Source organism: Limulus polyphemus, unplaced genomic scaffold (genome assembly GCF_000517525.1).
Source record: "Limulus polyphemus unplaced genomic scaffold, Limulus_polyphemus-2.1.2 Scaffold1099, whole genome shotgun sequence".
NCBI classification, from domain to species: domain Eukaryota; kingdom Metazoa; phylum Arthropoda; class Merostomata; order Xiphosura; family Limulidae; genus Limulus; species Limulus polyphemus.
In genome coordinates, this window is record NW_013666709.1 from 133924 (window position 1) to 147529 (window position 13606).

At 30.5% G+C, this 13606-nt stretch overlaps 2 protein-coding genes and 1 long non-coding RNA gene across 6 annotated transcripts in view; 2 read left to right on the plus strand and 1 right to left on the minus strand.

Moving 5' to 3' along the window:
• LOC106462123 (E3 ubiquitin-protein ligase RNF19B-like) overlaps window positions 1-11559 on the plus strand; it is a 51120-nt gene extending 39561 nt beyond the window's left edge. For all 4 annotated transcript variants that reach the window (XM_022389271.1, XM_013922012.2, XM_022389269.1 and 1 more), the window contains one exon: window positions 5731-11559. In XM_022389271.1, the coding sequence (XP_022244979.1) occupies window positions 5731-6622 (892 nt within the window). In that variant the 3' untranslated portion in view covers window positions 6623-11559. The remainder of the gene's footprint in view (window positions 1-5730) is intronic.
• Window positions 1771-3002, plus strand: LOC111086439. Its single transcript, XR_002611166.1, has 2 exons — window positions 1771-1876; window positions 2966-3002. It is a non-coding gene; the product is annotated as an uncharacterized LOC111086439 (long non-coding RNA).
• A 239-nt stretch (window positions 11560-11798) lies between the features above and the next one.
• The window catches only part of LOC106462124 (ATP-dependent RNA helicase DDX54-like), a 41778-nt gene continuing 39970 nt past the window's right edge, over window positions 11799-13606 (minus strand). The window contains exons 13-15 of the mRNA XM_022389267.1: window positions 13071-13080; window positions 12797-12931; window positions 11799-12051 (exon numbers count right to left, since the gene is read on the minus strand). Coding sequence (XP_022244975.1) covers window positions 11870-12051; window positions 12797-12931; window positions 13071-13080 — 327 coding nt within the window. The 3' untranslated portion in view covers window positions 11799-11869. The remainder of the gene's footprint in view (window positions 12052-12796; window positions 12932-13070; window positions 13081-13606) is intronic.

The following is a 13606-nucleotide window of genomic DNA, read 5'->3' on the forward strand; positions in this document are numbered from 1 at the left end:
ATAGCAGCTTCAGTAAATTGAAACTCTCATTCCTGGAGCTAATAAATTCATTATTGTAAACGAGAACCAAGAGTTCACTATGCTGCTTTGACAGAGATGTGATCAGATGAGGTGGTTTATGCTAAGGTGTCACAGGAATAAAATTATTAGATGAAGAGGATGAAGACAATTCATTGTCTTCTTCACAGGATATCTCTTATGTTTCCAATTTGTAGGTGGATGTGGCACTGGAAGACCATCTCCATGAGGTACTGGTTTCATTGCAGATGCAATATCTGGATATTTAATGTATTGTTTAATTTTGTTTGAATATCCAGAAACATTAGTCATGCAAAAATAATTATCTTAATCTTCTATTCATGAGTAGTTGTTGTAATAAATGCTTTTCAATAATCTTAATATAGTAAAGTATTTCATTCAATAAATTGAAATCGTGGTTATTGATAAACTGTTTAAAATTTCTGCAATTAGTTTTTTTATATTTTTTACACAATGTTGTAATGTATTCTATCATTGGGCAGCTTCCTTTGTATTATTTGGTAACAATAAAGCCCAGTCTATGTAATGGTAATGAATTTATTTATTTCTTCAACAATGTTTGCTACAGGCTATGTTCACTTTGACACAAGTTGTAGGCCTATCTTGTTTTATAAATTCATTCTCTAACATAGCTTGTCCTCCAGTTTTGTCAAACTGCTGATTGTATGGTATTTTTAGATTCCCTGATTAATCTTTGAGTAATCAAATATGAGCCACAGAATGAGTGGGAGTTTGCCAGAAAATGTTTTAACGGAGCAAAATCTGATTTGTGATGATTAATATAATTCATAAAAATCACAATTCACACATTTAATCTACTTCATATCAAAAGAGTTGTTCAAGTAATGAATGACATAAATAGCATCTTGGTCACTTATATGTCTGTTGTATTCCAGCCAGCCAGGGAAGCACTGGTATTAGGTGAAAATCCCCCTTGGCACTGGATATAGCAGATGTACTATAGCTGAGATATCACTGATTCTTCTTTTTACTTTCACATATAAGTTCTTATAATTAATTAGATTAAAAAAAAAGTTTGGTTATTAGAACTGAGTCTACCTTAATTTAGTGCTATCAATTGTGAACCTTACACCTAGTGAAACAGTTGCAGTTCTTACTGATGGGCAACATTGATAGACAAAAATGAAAGTTTAGTGCTACATGGCAGATTTTAGTCCTGGAAATTCTTTTGTAAAGTTTGTAAGAATTCTGCATTATTTAAAAACTCAGAAACTGTAGAAATTCAAGGTTATGATTAATTAATATTAATATATTTTATCTATTAAGATAACTATCGTTTATAGCAGTAATATTTTGACTAAGAGGGAATTGAACTCCCTTTTTATAAGTTGGTACTTTAATTTAGATATTTCAAGTAAAGTTCTTAATATTTTCTATGCTCTTTTTATTTACTTATTTTTAAAAGGGTCCTAAATATTTTTCAATGTGGCTTCATACCTCAATATTCATTTCAAAAACCTAGTATTATTTTCTTGCACTACTCTCGATTCATATTACATTTGATTGCTGAACACTCAAAATTTAGCACAAATTGCATAACTAGCAAGCCCTATAACTTCTTGGTAATGTACTTGTTACAGTATGTTACATCTAGTTTATATAACTTTTCTTTGTTGTGTTTAATTCTGACATATTTCTCCAAATTTTGCATCATTTTTATGTTTATAGACTTGACACTACATATATCTTCATTTTTGTTTACTTAATGTAGGCTAGAACTTGAGAAAAGTTTTGACCGGCAAGCAGTTGGTGCTGTGTTAGATCTCACTGGAGATGAGGACAGCAATATGAAACACAAGAAAGGAATCACCAGATGGTATTTTTCAATTGCAAATTTTATAGTTTGGTATTAAGTTGTCAAAATAAGATCTTTAAAAACCAAAGGAAAGTTGGAATGAGAATTTTCTAAAGTAATAATTTGTTGTAATTTAGCAGTAAAAGTGTACAAAGTGTGTAAATGCTTATGAACGTGTATAAATATTATTATTATTTACTAATTTTAAATTATTTTTCTTAAAACATAGAACAAAAAAAAGTATATAGAAAAGCAATGATTTCTAGTACTTATGATTTTATGAAATTGATTTGTACTTGCATGTTGTACGTGCTAAGCTTTGTTTATTCTATCAAGTGGAGGGGAAAGACAAATTAATTTTTGTAGTCTTTAAAGATGCATTTTATAAAACCAAAAAATTATCAAATTACTGTAATAGTATACAAAAAAATCACTATCATTTATCTGGCTTTCTGACAAAGCTATATGTGAATAAAATATGTTTAAGGTAATTATAAACAACTGTCAGATTTATGTAGTTTGGAATGCACTCTTTCTATTGGTTATAAACCTGCACTTAAGAGAAGTAGGCATGGGTAGAGAAGAGGTTTCAAAAGAATGGAGTAATGGGAGGGGCTACTCTGGTAGGTCAGTTAAATATATTGATATCTCAGCAAATCAAAAAGGTGGGAGGTTCTTATTTTGTTTTACCTTGTCAGTGTCTGAAGTTTGAGTTTCTAATTTGTTAACCACTATATACCTTGTATGGTAGGAGTAATACAATAGAAATTGAACAATAAGACAACAGGACATGCCATGTGATATTTGGCAATTAAGAAATTAAAACATGTATAATATTAAAATTTGAACAGTCAACTATGTTTTGATGCCAATCTTATTGACATACATTGATAATAAAGTTGTTCAAGTTTTTGAAAACTCTAATAAAACATTGTTACTTGCACTCTTTGATGTGTACATAAGGAGAGGGTTAATCAATAACTTCAACTTACCCTGTATGTTTGATATAGTGCAGAGAGGGTAAAGATTGTTTAATTTCAAAACATTAGGTATGAATTTTCCAATTGATGCATTAACTATATGTATATTTAGATGTTTTATTCTATTTAGGGATCGACGAAAGAAAAAGTTTGTGAAGGACATAGGCTTTGATCCCAGAAAAAAGAAAATTAAGACTGAAAGTGGAATTTGGATTCCAGCTTCTTACAAGTCAACCATGTATCTTTTTTTATGTAGACTTTTGATGGATATTTATATTGATTTTACTTCATTCTAGTGATTAACCTCCTAGGATTACTAGATATTGTTCTAGACAGAAGAATATAACAAAATTATCAAGAAATGTTTCTAGAGAACAAGGACATGTGAAATAAAAGTTTACAATTATAAAACATTTGTTGTAGGTATTGCCTTATATGTACTGATGTTTCTAGTCAACATCTTCTAAAATATGTTTATCAAACTTAATCATAAGAAGAGAGCAAGTATGCCACTTGCAGTTCCCATGATATGATGTGAGCCCAAAGATCATCTAACTGACTTATTTTTGATAAACCTCTTCACACTGTTGTTTTAAACCCTACATCATAAAAAAAGATTAAGTTTTTAATACTTATGAATGTTTGAATAAAAAATATACTATCTCACCCCTTTTCTGTCTCATGATCAGCTTTCTTGTAGGGCAAATAAAAATTCTCATCCCTGAAGCTCTTCTTTTCCAACTTTTGTCTTTTTGGGGAGTTTTCAGATACTTGGTGTTTTTCCAGTTGTTTTTGTTGTCTCCCAATAATCATACTAAAAACTTTCTAAAGAATGATTTTTTTAAATTCTGTTTTAAGTTCACTGGTACTTGTAATTGTATGCTAAAAACTTCTTATAAACTACCTTATGATATATGGATTGTTAATCTGTTATTCATAATATTTTTTAACATACAGAGACGGAAAGATGAACTACAACTTATTACGTAAAGTTCCATTTTGGAAACATTAATGAGCATTTTTATATAGAATAATTTGTTGATTTTCATGATTATTAATTAATTGTCACTTATCCTAAAAATACATTTATAAGAGCTTGATCACAAGAATAATGCAAACTGAGGGCAGGAAGATCATGGCAATATAACACTGGGCAAAAAAAAAAGTTTTTCTGCTACTAGAAAAAATGGAACTGTTATAGTAATTTAATGATGCTGATTGTAAAAATCATGTTGAAAATTACTGATCGCCTCTAGTTTTTGGGTTAAGGTAGATTTATTCAAAATATTGTTATATATCATGAAGATAACTTTTTCTTTAATAACTTTATTTATTGAAAATTGCATTTAAGAATGTTGAAAAACCAAACATAACAGCAATACCAGTTTAAAAAAGCAATGAGTATAATAAGATTATATACTGAAAAACATTCAGGCTATGTTCAAAACATTCATCATGGTATTATTTTTAATGTTTTGTTATAAAATATCTGTTTGTCTTGTTGCACCTTTTGTGTATGTTCTCAGTTTCATACTGAAGGAACCAACAGTAATCTCCCATCATCCTTGATATCGCTGTTTCATTGTAGAAATATCTTGGTGGAAGTGCTCACCATGTTCATCATTCACTGCACCTATATCATTTGGAAAGAAGTCTGAATGGGAGTGTAAGAAGTGCATCTTTATTATCATCCTAGACTCCATTTTCCTGTAGTTCTCGAGCACATCATCAATCATCACAGCATAATTTTCATCTCTGTGATTTCCTAAGAAATTTTTTACAACTAGTTTGAATCATTTCCAGGCAGAAAGATTTTTTTGACTGAATACTGTTTCAAAATCATTATCCATCAGCACTTCCTGACTCTGTGGCTCAACAAAGATACTGCCTCTCATTTTTGCTTCATTGATTTTTAGAAACTTGTCAGACAGATATCTGAAGCCATTACTATCTTTTTTCATTCCTTTAACAAAATTCTTCATGATTCCCAGTTCACTGGCCATTCCTTCATTTTGAAATGATTTTATCATCTCGGCTGTCCCAGAGTCAGGAAAAACAACGTTTGGTATACCACTTTGCAGGCCTAGCAGGAATGCAATAATGTTTAGATCACCACATATGTTCCACCTATAGTAATCATATTTGATGGCCTCAAGTATAATCTGCATGCTCTGATAAGTTTTTTCATGTTCACAGGATGAGCAAGAGGAATTGATGGCTTAGTGCTCCCATTGTGCAAAAGTACAGCTTTCAGACTTACTTTAGGTGAGTGTAATAAAAGTCTCAATTCTTGAGGATGATTTTCAGTACCTAGTTCTTCCATTAGTGCATCAACATTTGTACAGAAATACAAAGTATCTTGCATGCTTTAGTGAAAAGCAAGAATCTGATGGCAGCTTCAGTAAATTGAAACTCTCGTTCCTAGAGCTATTAAATTCCCCTCCAAAACAATATTTGTTATAAACTAATTTTTTAATAATAGTTTTTGTTTTTCTTATAATTGTAGTATCGTGAAAATAACTGTCTTGGGTTAGTTTCTGTAATGTTTCCAAATCAGTTGTTATTGTATTTAGAGAGCTCCCAATTAATATAACTCATTTTTAAATGAATTAATAAATATAATGTTATGTACATAGATAAGTCTTCCAGTATATTATTTTGTGGTAAAAACACTGTTCAGAGAAGTGGTTTAAAACTTGAGTGCTTTTGAAAGTGCTCGAGTTTTGGGTCTCACCTGAAAACCATTACAACTTATGTATGTGATCCTGTGTGCTAACTTCTTAATCAGAATTTAAATTATCAGATAATGTTGTCACATATATAATACATATCACTAGTTACTCTAATAGTTTTGTTTTTTGAATATAGTAAAAAAAATTTTTCTTTCTCTTCCAGAGATACAGTGGAGGTTCATGTTGATGCTCAGAGTATGTCTGAGGACACCTCTCTCTCCCATGCAATACCAAAAGTAGGAGGAGATACTACTGATGTAACATCATGTGAACCAAATAATGTTGGTTCTGTGAAAACAGATGACTCTTGTAATTCTTGCTGTTGTAGTGAGGATGGAGCCTCCCACAGCAGTTCCAGGAGTTTTGGGGGACACAGATCTCGGTTGTGGAGGACATCTGGACGACGACAACAGGGGGGAGTGAGCACTGCTATTGTATCTTCCAGTATCCCAGAACTTAAGCAATCAAAGACTCAAAGAGACTTGAGAGAATATTGTGTCAGTTTTATTGATGAAAGTCCTGGCATAACTGAGGAGTCAGGAGTAAGAATACCTGTTGATGATGGAAAGGGTGTAAGGCCCAAATCTTTAGTTTCATCAAGAAGTTGTAGTATTGTCCATTCTCTTGAAGCAACTGACCAGCTCTGTTGCTGTGAACTGAAGAAACTTCCCACAACTTGGGATGATTATCACCTTAAAACTAGACAGAGTTCTAAGCTTAATTCCTCATGCAAAAACAATCCAAAATCTTTTCCAGAAACTCACATACTTACTTGTATTGAACCACAATGTGCCAAAATAAAACCTCAAAAAAAGGTAGATGAATATAATGATACAGCTGCTAACTCTAATCACAAAATATGTGACAATTTTAATGATAGAACATCCAGAGGCCTTTTTAGAAAATGTAGTGATCAGTCTATAGTAGTTCTACCACATATTGAGGAGCCAGAAAATAATGTCAAGAAGAACTGCCCTACTCGGCCACGTAGTGCCCCTTATTCATTGCTGTGGCAAGAAAGTTCTCCAGTGAAAGGTGGTGATGATTTTAGTTAAATTCAGATATGTAAGTAAAAGGCAAAGAAATTATTGTTGCTTGTTTTGTAAGAACAGTTGTTTAAGAACACTGTGATTGTGGATTTCTTAACTTTATAAATCAAGGACTGAAGAGTGACATGTGTTTAAGGGTAAGTATACTAGAATATAAACTATGAAATTTTTCCTGGAAGCACTTCCAGAAAATACCTGTAGAAGAGAACTTTGTATACTTTAAAGATTTAGATCAAAATATCATTAAAGGTTGACAACTTCAAAAAAAGTATTCTCTTCATGTAACTTTGTATGTAACAGTCTGTGAATATATATATATTCAAAGTGGTCTTGTCTATTTACCATAGTCAGTTATCTAACTTTTTCCAAGCAGGCATTTCTGAAACTGCATGGTTTCAATATTATGTGTTAACTGTGAGGCATAATTACAGAGTTTGCTTTATTATTCATGAGTATGCAAAACCCCAGTCCATGCGACACATTATGACTAACTTATTTTCATTTTAAATATAAAAAAAACAGCTGTAGAAGTGTGAAGTTATATAATATACAGCTTACTTTTTAGATTCTTTGCGTTTCAGTGGAAGTAAAAGATAAGTCTTAATGAAAGTTTCGTGATGATGTTCCACTTTTAAATGGAAGTGTAGTACACTGAATGGTAAAACAAGGCTTTCTAACCAACTATAGAACCAGTTCTCAGTGTTATTAAAGTGAAGTATTAATAGCATCCACCTCAGTTTTACAAAAAATAAGATAGAGACACTATTAATATAAATCAAGACCTCTCAATATTAACAACCAACGCCACTGCTGGCTAACCAAAAAAAGTAAGTTAGGTCATTATTTTCCATAGTGAAGAGTTACATAAGTTAAACCTCTTGCTTGTTATTGTTTGTTTTGTTTCAAAGTGTAGTGACCAGATTTTAACATGTAAAATAGTCTTACTTCCAGTTAATCACAAAATCATACTTGGCTGCATTCTTTGAATTCGGAATAAATGTAATTATTAATATGACTAAATAGTTTTTGCATGTTTTATATACATTGAATCATCTATCTCTTGTTATTTATGTGATAACATACAACTTGTTGGGTAATGTTAAAATTTTATCTACACAATACCAAAAGGAATAAACAAAATGTTTTTAACAGACATTATCTTTATACATACATATATTTAATAAAACTCCAAAGTTGTAATATGGTGGTAAAATAATTTTAATTGTAGAAAACTTCCCTACCACTGGTAGTATGAAATTAAAACAAATGTCAAGTAACATAGTTATTGGGGGGGCTTTATTCTCAAAATGAAGAAAATATATATAATCCAATGTTTCCTCCAGTAGTACTGCTGATAATATAGTAGTTATTGTATTACTAGCCCTGATGAACCCACAAAGGTGAAACAATGGCTAAAATAAAGTTTTTGTATTATCTGGAGAGTAGAGGTCTTTTCTTTTTCTCTCATTTTATTGCCAAAATGTCTAAATCCCTCCAGTAAAAACTACAAATTCTAACTAAATAGAACTTGTTAAAAATACTCCATTTACCAGCCATATTGTAACTTTAATCTATCTACTAAATAAAAAGCCAAGTAACGTAGTTGCAACAAACAGAACTTGTTATAAGCCTTCCCACTTAACACTATTATTCACTGATATAATAATAAAACAAGAGAAATGACTTCATCAAAGGTAAAATTGAAAATATAATCTTAGAACTTAAAAATCTCTTACATATGACATGCACATTATAATAGGCTTAACCAAATATCTTTAGTTTGCTGACCCAAGCTGTGCTGTTGAGCTTTGAATAGGTAAATCAGGGAATACATTAGACCTCTGTCATAGATTATATTTTTAATTGTACCTTTGGTGAAATCAAAAAGAAATTGTAATATAATTATTAAACAGTTGGTCTGCTGTGTAATATCAAATAATAAATTAGAGACAATTATTCACACACACAAATTAATTTAGGTTACTATACAGTTAAAAAGGACTTGAAAACCTCATACGTAACAAGTGACTTAACTGAACCAAATACAATGTATTGAAACTTCTCTACTTATTGACGTAACCTTAATGTAATCTGCTGATAATATAGTAAATAGATGTCAAATTACATGTAAATTTGCAATTAAACTGACTTGGTATAAAATCTCAGTGTATTTAGGAGCTAGATAGTTATTTCTCCTTCATATCTGCATGACTTGGTACCATGATGAAAGCCAGAAGTTCACTACATTCCTGTAAACCTATCATTGTTCTGTAAATATAGAAAGAAAGCATTGTGTAACAAAAGACTGAATTGTCCTTGATACTTTTTAATATATATATATATATATTCTTGGGATAGTTTACTAAATATATGTGAAACTTCAGAATTTTTTTCAGTAGCTGTAACGTTGTAGTCAAAATAACAGTTTGATTTCTAAGAATGTTTTGTATTAGATAATACATTTCATTAAGCAAAATGCAGGCTTGGAATAAGACTTGTTCAACTGTAGTGACAAAGTTTGTTCAGTAATTTATCAATTTATCATTCCACAAAAGTTATTTAAATTTGTTTTTAATTATTTCATAAGTGATCATAGCAATTTACCCTGTACCTTATAAATCTAATGTAACTATCCATATAAGAAGAAAACCTATTTTTTTAGATTTAAGTGTTTCTAAAAAGCTGTTTGTAAAACATTGCTTTCTTCAGTCAATTTTTCATAAAATGTAAGGTTAGTGATGGCTTCTTCTGTGTGACTCACAGATAGCTGTTAGTTTTGTAAAACTGGAGTATCTGTGTTTTTTTCTTTTCACGGGCTACCTAATTGTCTTGAAATTAATGGCCACCAGCTGGCAAAATGATCCTTAAGGGGCACTAGGATTTTGTTTGCCAGTTAACAAACCAACCATGATTATGAAGCTTCAAACCAGTAGTAAAGAAAAAAAAGTTAACAAGTACATGTTTAATAAAAACCACAAGACAATTGATGAAAGGCCTTTTTTAAGTTTAACACCTGCCACACGAGCCAGCCCAGCATATTGATGTGGATATAAAAAATTACTCATTTTGAAAAGATTTGGGTTGTTTTTATTAGACAAAAAGATGAAGTTTGGCACTATTTTTTAAGGTCTACGTCATTGGATCAGACAAGTGACTATGAGAGTCAACATGGTGAAGTTATCTTGTAAAGTGAAATGATGTAGCATTGAAACATACTTGAAATGTTCTAGATGTAGTTGTGAATATGGTGGCTTAAGTGTAGCGATTAAGCTAAACAGTAGGTCCAAGTTGGATGAGGAAAGAACTTGTTCGAATCTATCCCAGCTGAATCGGAGAGTTGTCAATTCACTACTGCAATGACCGTGAAACATAAAAACCAGGCAAAAAAGTATTGTTATCTTCAAAAGGGGAGATTGGAATCATATATAACAAATCATTCATTTCAATATTTTGTGAAACTAATGGTACAATAAAGCCTAAAGATGCAGTGTTGAAATTCAAGCAGCTGCTCGATGCATTACAAGATGATTTCCCTAGCAATTCTCAAATTTAAAATGCCATTTCTGCAGTAAGGAAGACAGTATAATGCCCACCATAGTATAATCCATATAGATTTCATCATTTATTTTAATTAGTATTTAGTTTTCATTACATAAATTATGCTGTGCTTCATTCATTGAGATCTATCAAAATAATTTTCCTGCTGATCATCCTAGGCTCAGTATAAAAAAGATGATGGGCCTGCTTGTGTGAAAAGTGTTAAAATAGCAGTGTTTTTTAGTCTTTTTTTTTCATTTAATATTGGGAAATAATTATTGCAGACATAATCTGAAATTTGATACTACAGTAAGAAATATGACAGTTCTTAAAAATTCACACCTGATTATATATCTGTGAATCCCTTTTTTTTCTTCTGATACTTTTATAAGTAACTGGCAAACAAGTTACCCTTAGTCCCTATCACTTTATTAAAGCTATACACTTGATTTTTATCTAGTGGATGTAAAGTTAATACTGTAGTTATCATAGAATAAATTACAATAATCCCTTTTAAAAATTTTGGTTAGTCTATTACTGACCATTATTTTTTGGTCTGATGTTGTAGGGACATTTGAACAGGATTATTTGCTTTTTCTTTCTTAACATGAATTGTTATATTAAATAAGTTTACCTTCCAGATAGTGAGACGATTATGTCCAATATCATTTTGTACCTTTTATGTACTTATTTGTGGTGGGAAAAATTCGCATCCAAGTATGCTTGGTGTTAGATACCAAGTCCTATAAATGTGCACATTGTCGTGTCTAGAAATTGAATAGCGATTGATCTTTTACTTAGTTATTGGTTGGGACTTATGCTTCATGTTAACATGTTCATTGCTATTATTCTTGGTGGTCTATGTTTTGATACTACATTAATACTTTATTAATAGGCTAATTTGTCATCCCAGTTTACACTGCTACATTATATGTGTCATCATAATACATGAGATTATTTTGTTGTTGTTGCTGTTAGGACATCAGCAATTGTTAAGCTAGCCTCACAAGCAGTTATAACTGGTGTTGGAGATTGTACCTAAGCTCAGACACCCATGAAAGGTTAAGTAAAGTGAATACTTTGACTCTTAAGCTTCTGTATAACAGTACACTAATTAATTTAACAGCATTACAGAATTGTTTTTATAATATAAACTCACTAAAAAGTTGAACCTAACTTTTGTGCTAAAAAATATGTAGGCATTAAAATGTTTATCTTCAGTAGTGAATATTGTATTAGTGGGTTCATTTTGTTATTGAGGACTAAAGAAGAAATAATTTATGTTCATAGCATACATAAAAAAAAAGGAAGGAATATGAGGTTTTTACTTTCTGTAATACATGGAAACAGAATTTTCTAAGCTGTATTTTATTAAGATGATTGTAATGACCTGATAAAAAAAAAAACCTTACACTGTCTTTTTCTCAAGTTGCGACAAAATGGTTTGGGAAACAAACTCCAGTAACATAAGTTTGCCCTTCAGTGATAACTCTTATAATTTTCTTGGTGTAACCTATGTGCTTTATTGCAATGAAAATGTATTTTTGGAAAAGCTGGTGCTTGTAATAAAACTTTTTTGACTGAACTTTAGTGATTAATTTTTACATTTTAACTTCATATTTGTTACAGTGACAATGAGATTATAACCATATTAAATAGAAATTTAATATATCCACCTATACACATTAGCCATGTTTACACAAACTTAGTAATAGTTTATCTTCTTTTGTTTTTTCCTTTCCTCTTTGATCGCTCTGCCTGTCTTCTTTTTTGGTGAAACTGCATCCGAGCTTTCTTTTGCCTTGCCTTCAGAATTTCTTCTGGACGTCTTAACTCACGTTTTTGGTCTGATCGACCCTGACCTAGTTGACGCTTTCGGGGTAACTTGGTAAATTTACCTGCAAGTAATTGAAGTGAATTTTCCAATAACAAAAAGAAAAAAATATTATGTTGAAATATCAAATATTCTAAAAAAATCCTTAACTTGAAAAATTGTATTACTCTATTAAGAATCTAAACCAAAAAATTAATAATTATACAATCTTACAAATAATCATTTTAATGCTCAAAATATTGATAACACAGTGTGAATAATTAATCTAAAGACCCCTAATTTACTTCAAAATATTTAAGCATGAAAATAGTTCACCAATATATCTGATTGGACAGAATTACAATACAGAAATTATATTCCAACATGAAGATTTTTTTACATCGTGTTTATTCATTAACCATCTTCAGAATTAAAACATTATTTGAAATATAGCACATTAGAGAATCATTAAATAATTTGAAATTGGAAGTATTATTACATTAGAAGATATATCACAAATACCACTGAAGGAAAATTGATAACAGTAAGTTTAACATAACTTGTACTTAAGTTCATCTATAAAAACTAAAAAAAAAAATTATTCTTTTTTGTTTATTCACCAGTTTAACAAAACTGTTACATAAACAATTTTCATTAATTTAACATACCAAAATCATTATGTCCACTGAATGTAACTGTTATTGTTACAAAAACTCAAACCTCTAAAGCAGTTTGCTTTCTTATATTTTATAAAAACAAAGTTAATGTGTTGATGTCTTATGTCTACAACACAGAACTGTACAAAATACAAGCAAAGCAGCTTCACTAACCTTTTCTCACTGGTGTATGTGACTTAGTACCAGGATTAATCTCTTCATCATCGTCATCTTGTTTATCGACCTTATACTTTTCTTTCCACTGTTTATAACTGTTGAAAGTTAGGGTTGTCAAACTAGGTTTTGTATCTTATTCACAAACCAACTTCTCTTTCATCTGAAGCTTTATAATTATGCAAAAATAAAGGCTTCATCCAAGCTTTACATAAGATCTAAAATATCTGGATTTTTATGTTCATCCTAATAATTAAAATTGTATCCTACTTACAAGGATTTTTCTAAATTATATAAAATTTATATTTATTATGATATTTACATGATTAAAAGTATCATTCTGAACAATCTCCAAAGCTATGTGACCTTTCACAATCTTTCCAAATATGAAGAAAAGAATCCTAGATTTAAAATACCTTAAGATGTCTGACATGTTCATTCCAACAATAAAGAATCTAGTTTACACTGGGAAAAATCCTTTTGCCTTCTCATTTTTTAAAGTTTCAATCTTTACCCTCTCTGCACTATATCAAACAAACAGGGTAAGTTGAAGTTATGATTAACCCTCTCCTTATGTACACATCAAAGAGTGCAAGTAACAATGTTTTATTAGAGTTTTAAAAAACTTGAACGACTTTATTATCAATGTATGTCAATAAGATTGGCATCAAAACATAGTTGACTATTCAAATTTTAATATTATACATGTTTTAATTTCTTAATTGCCAATCTTGTATGCTTTAGTGAAAAGCAAGAATTTGATAGCAGCTCAGTAAATTGAAACTCTCATTCCTGGAGCTAATAAATTCC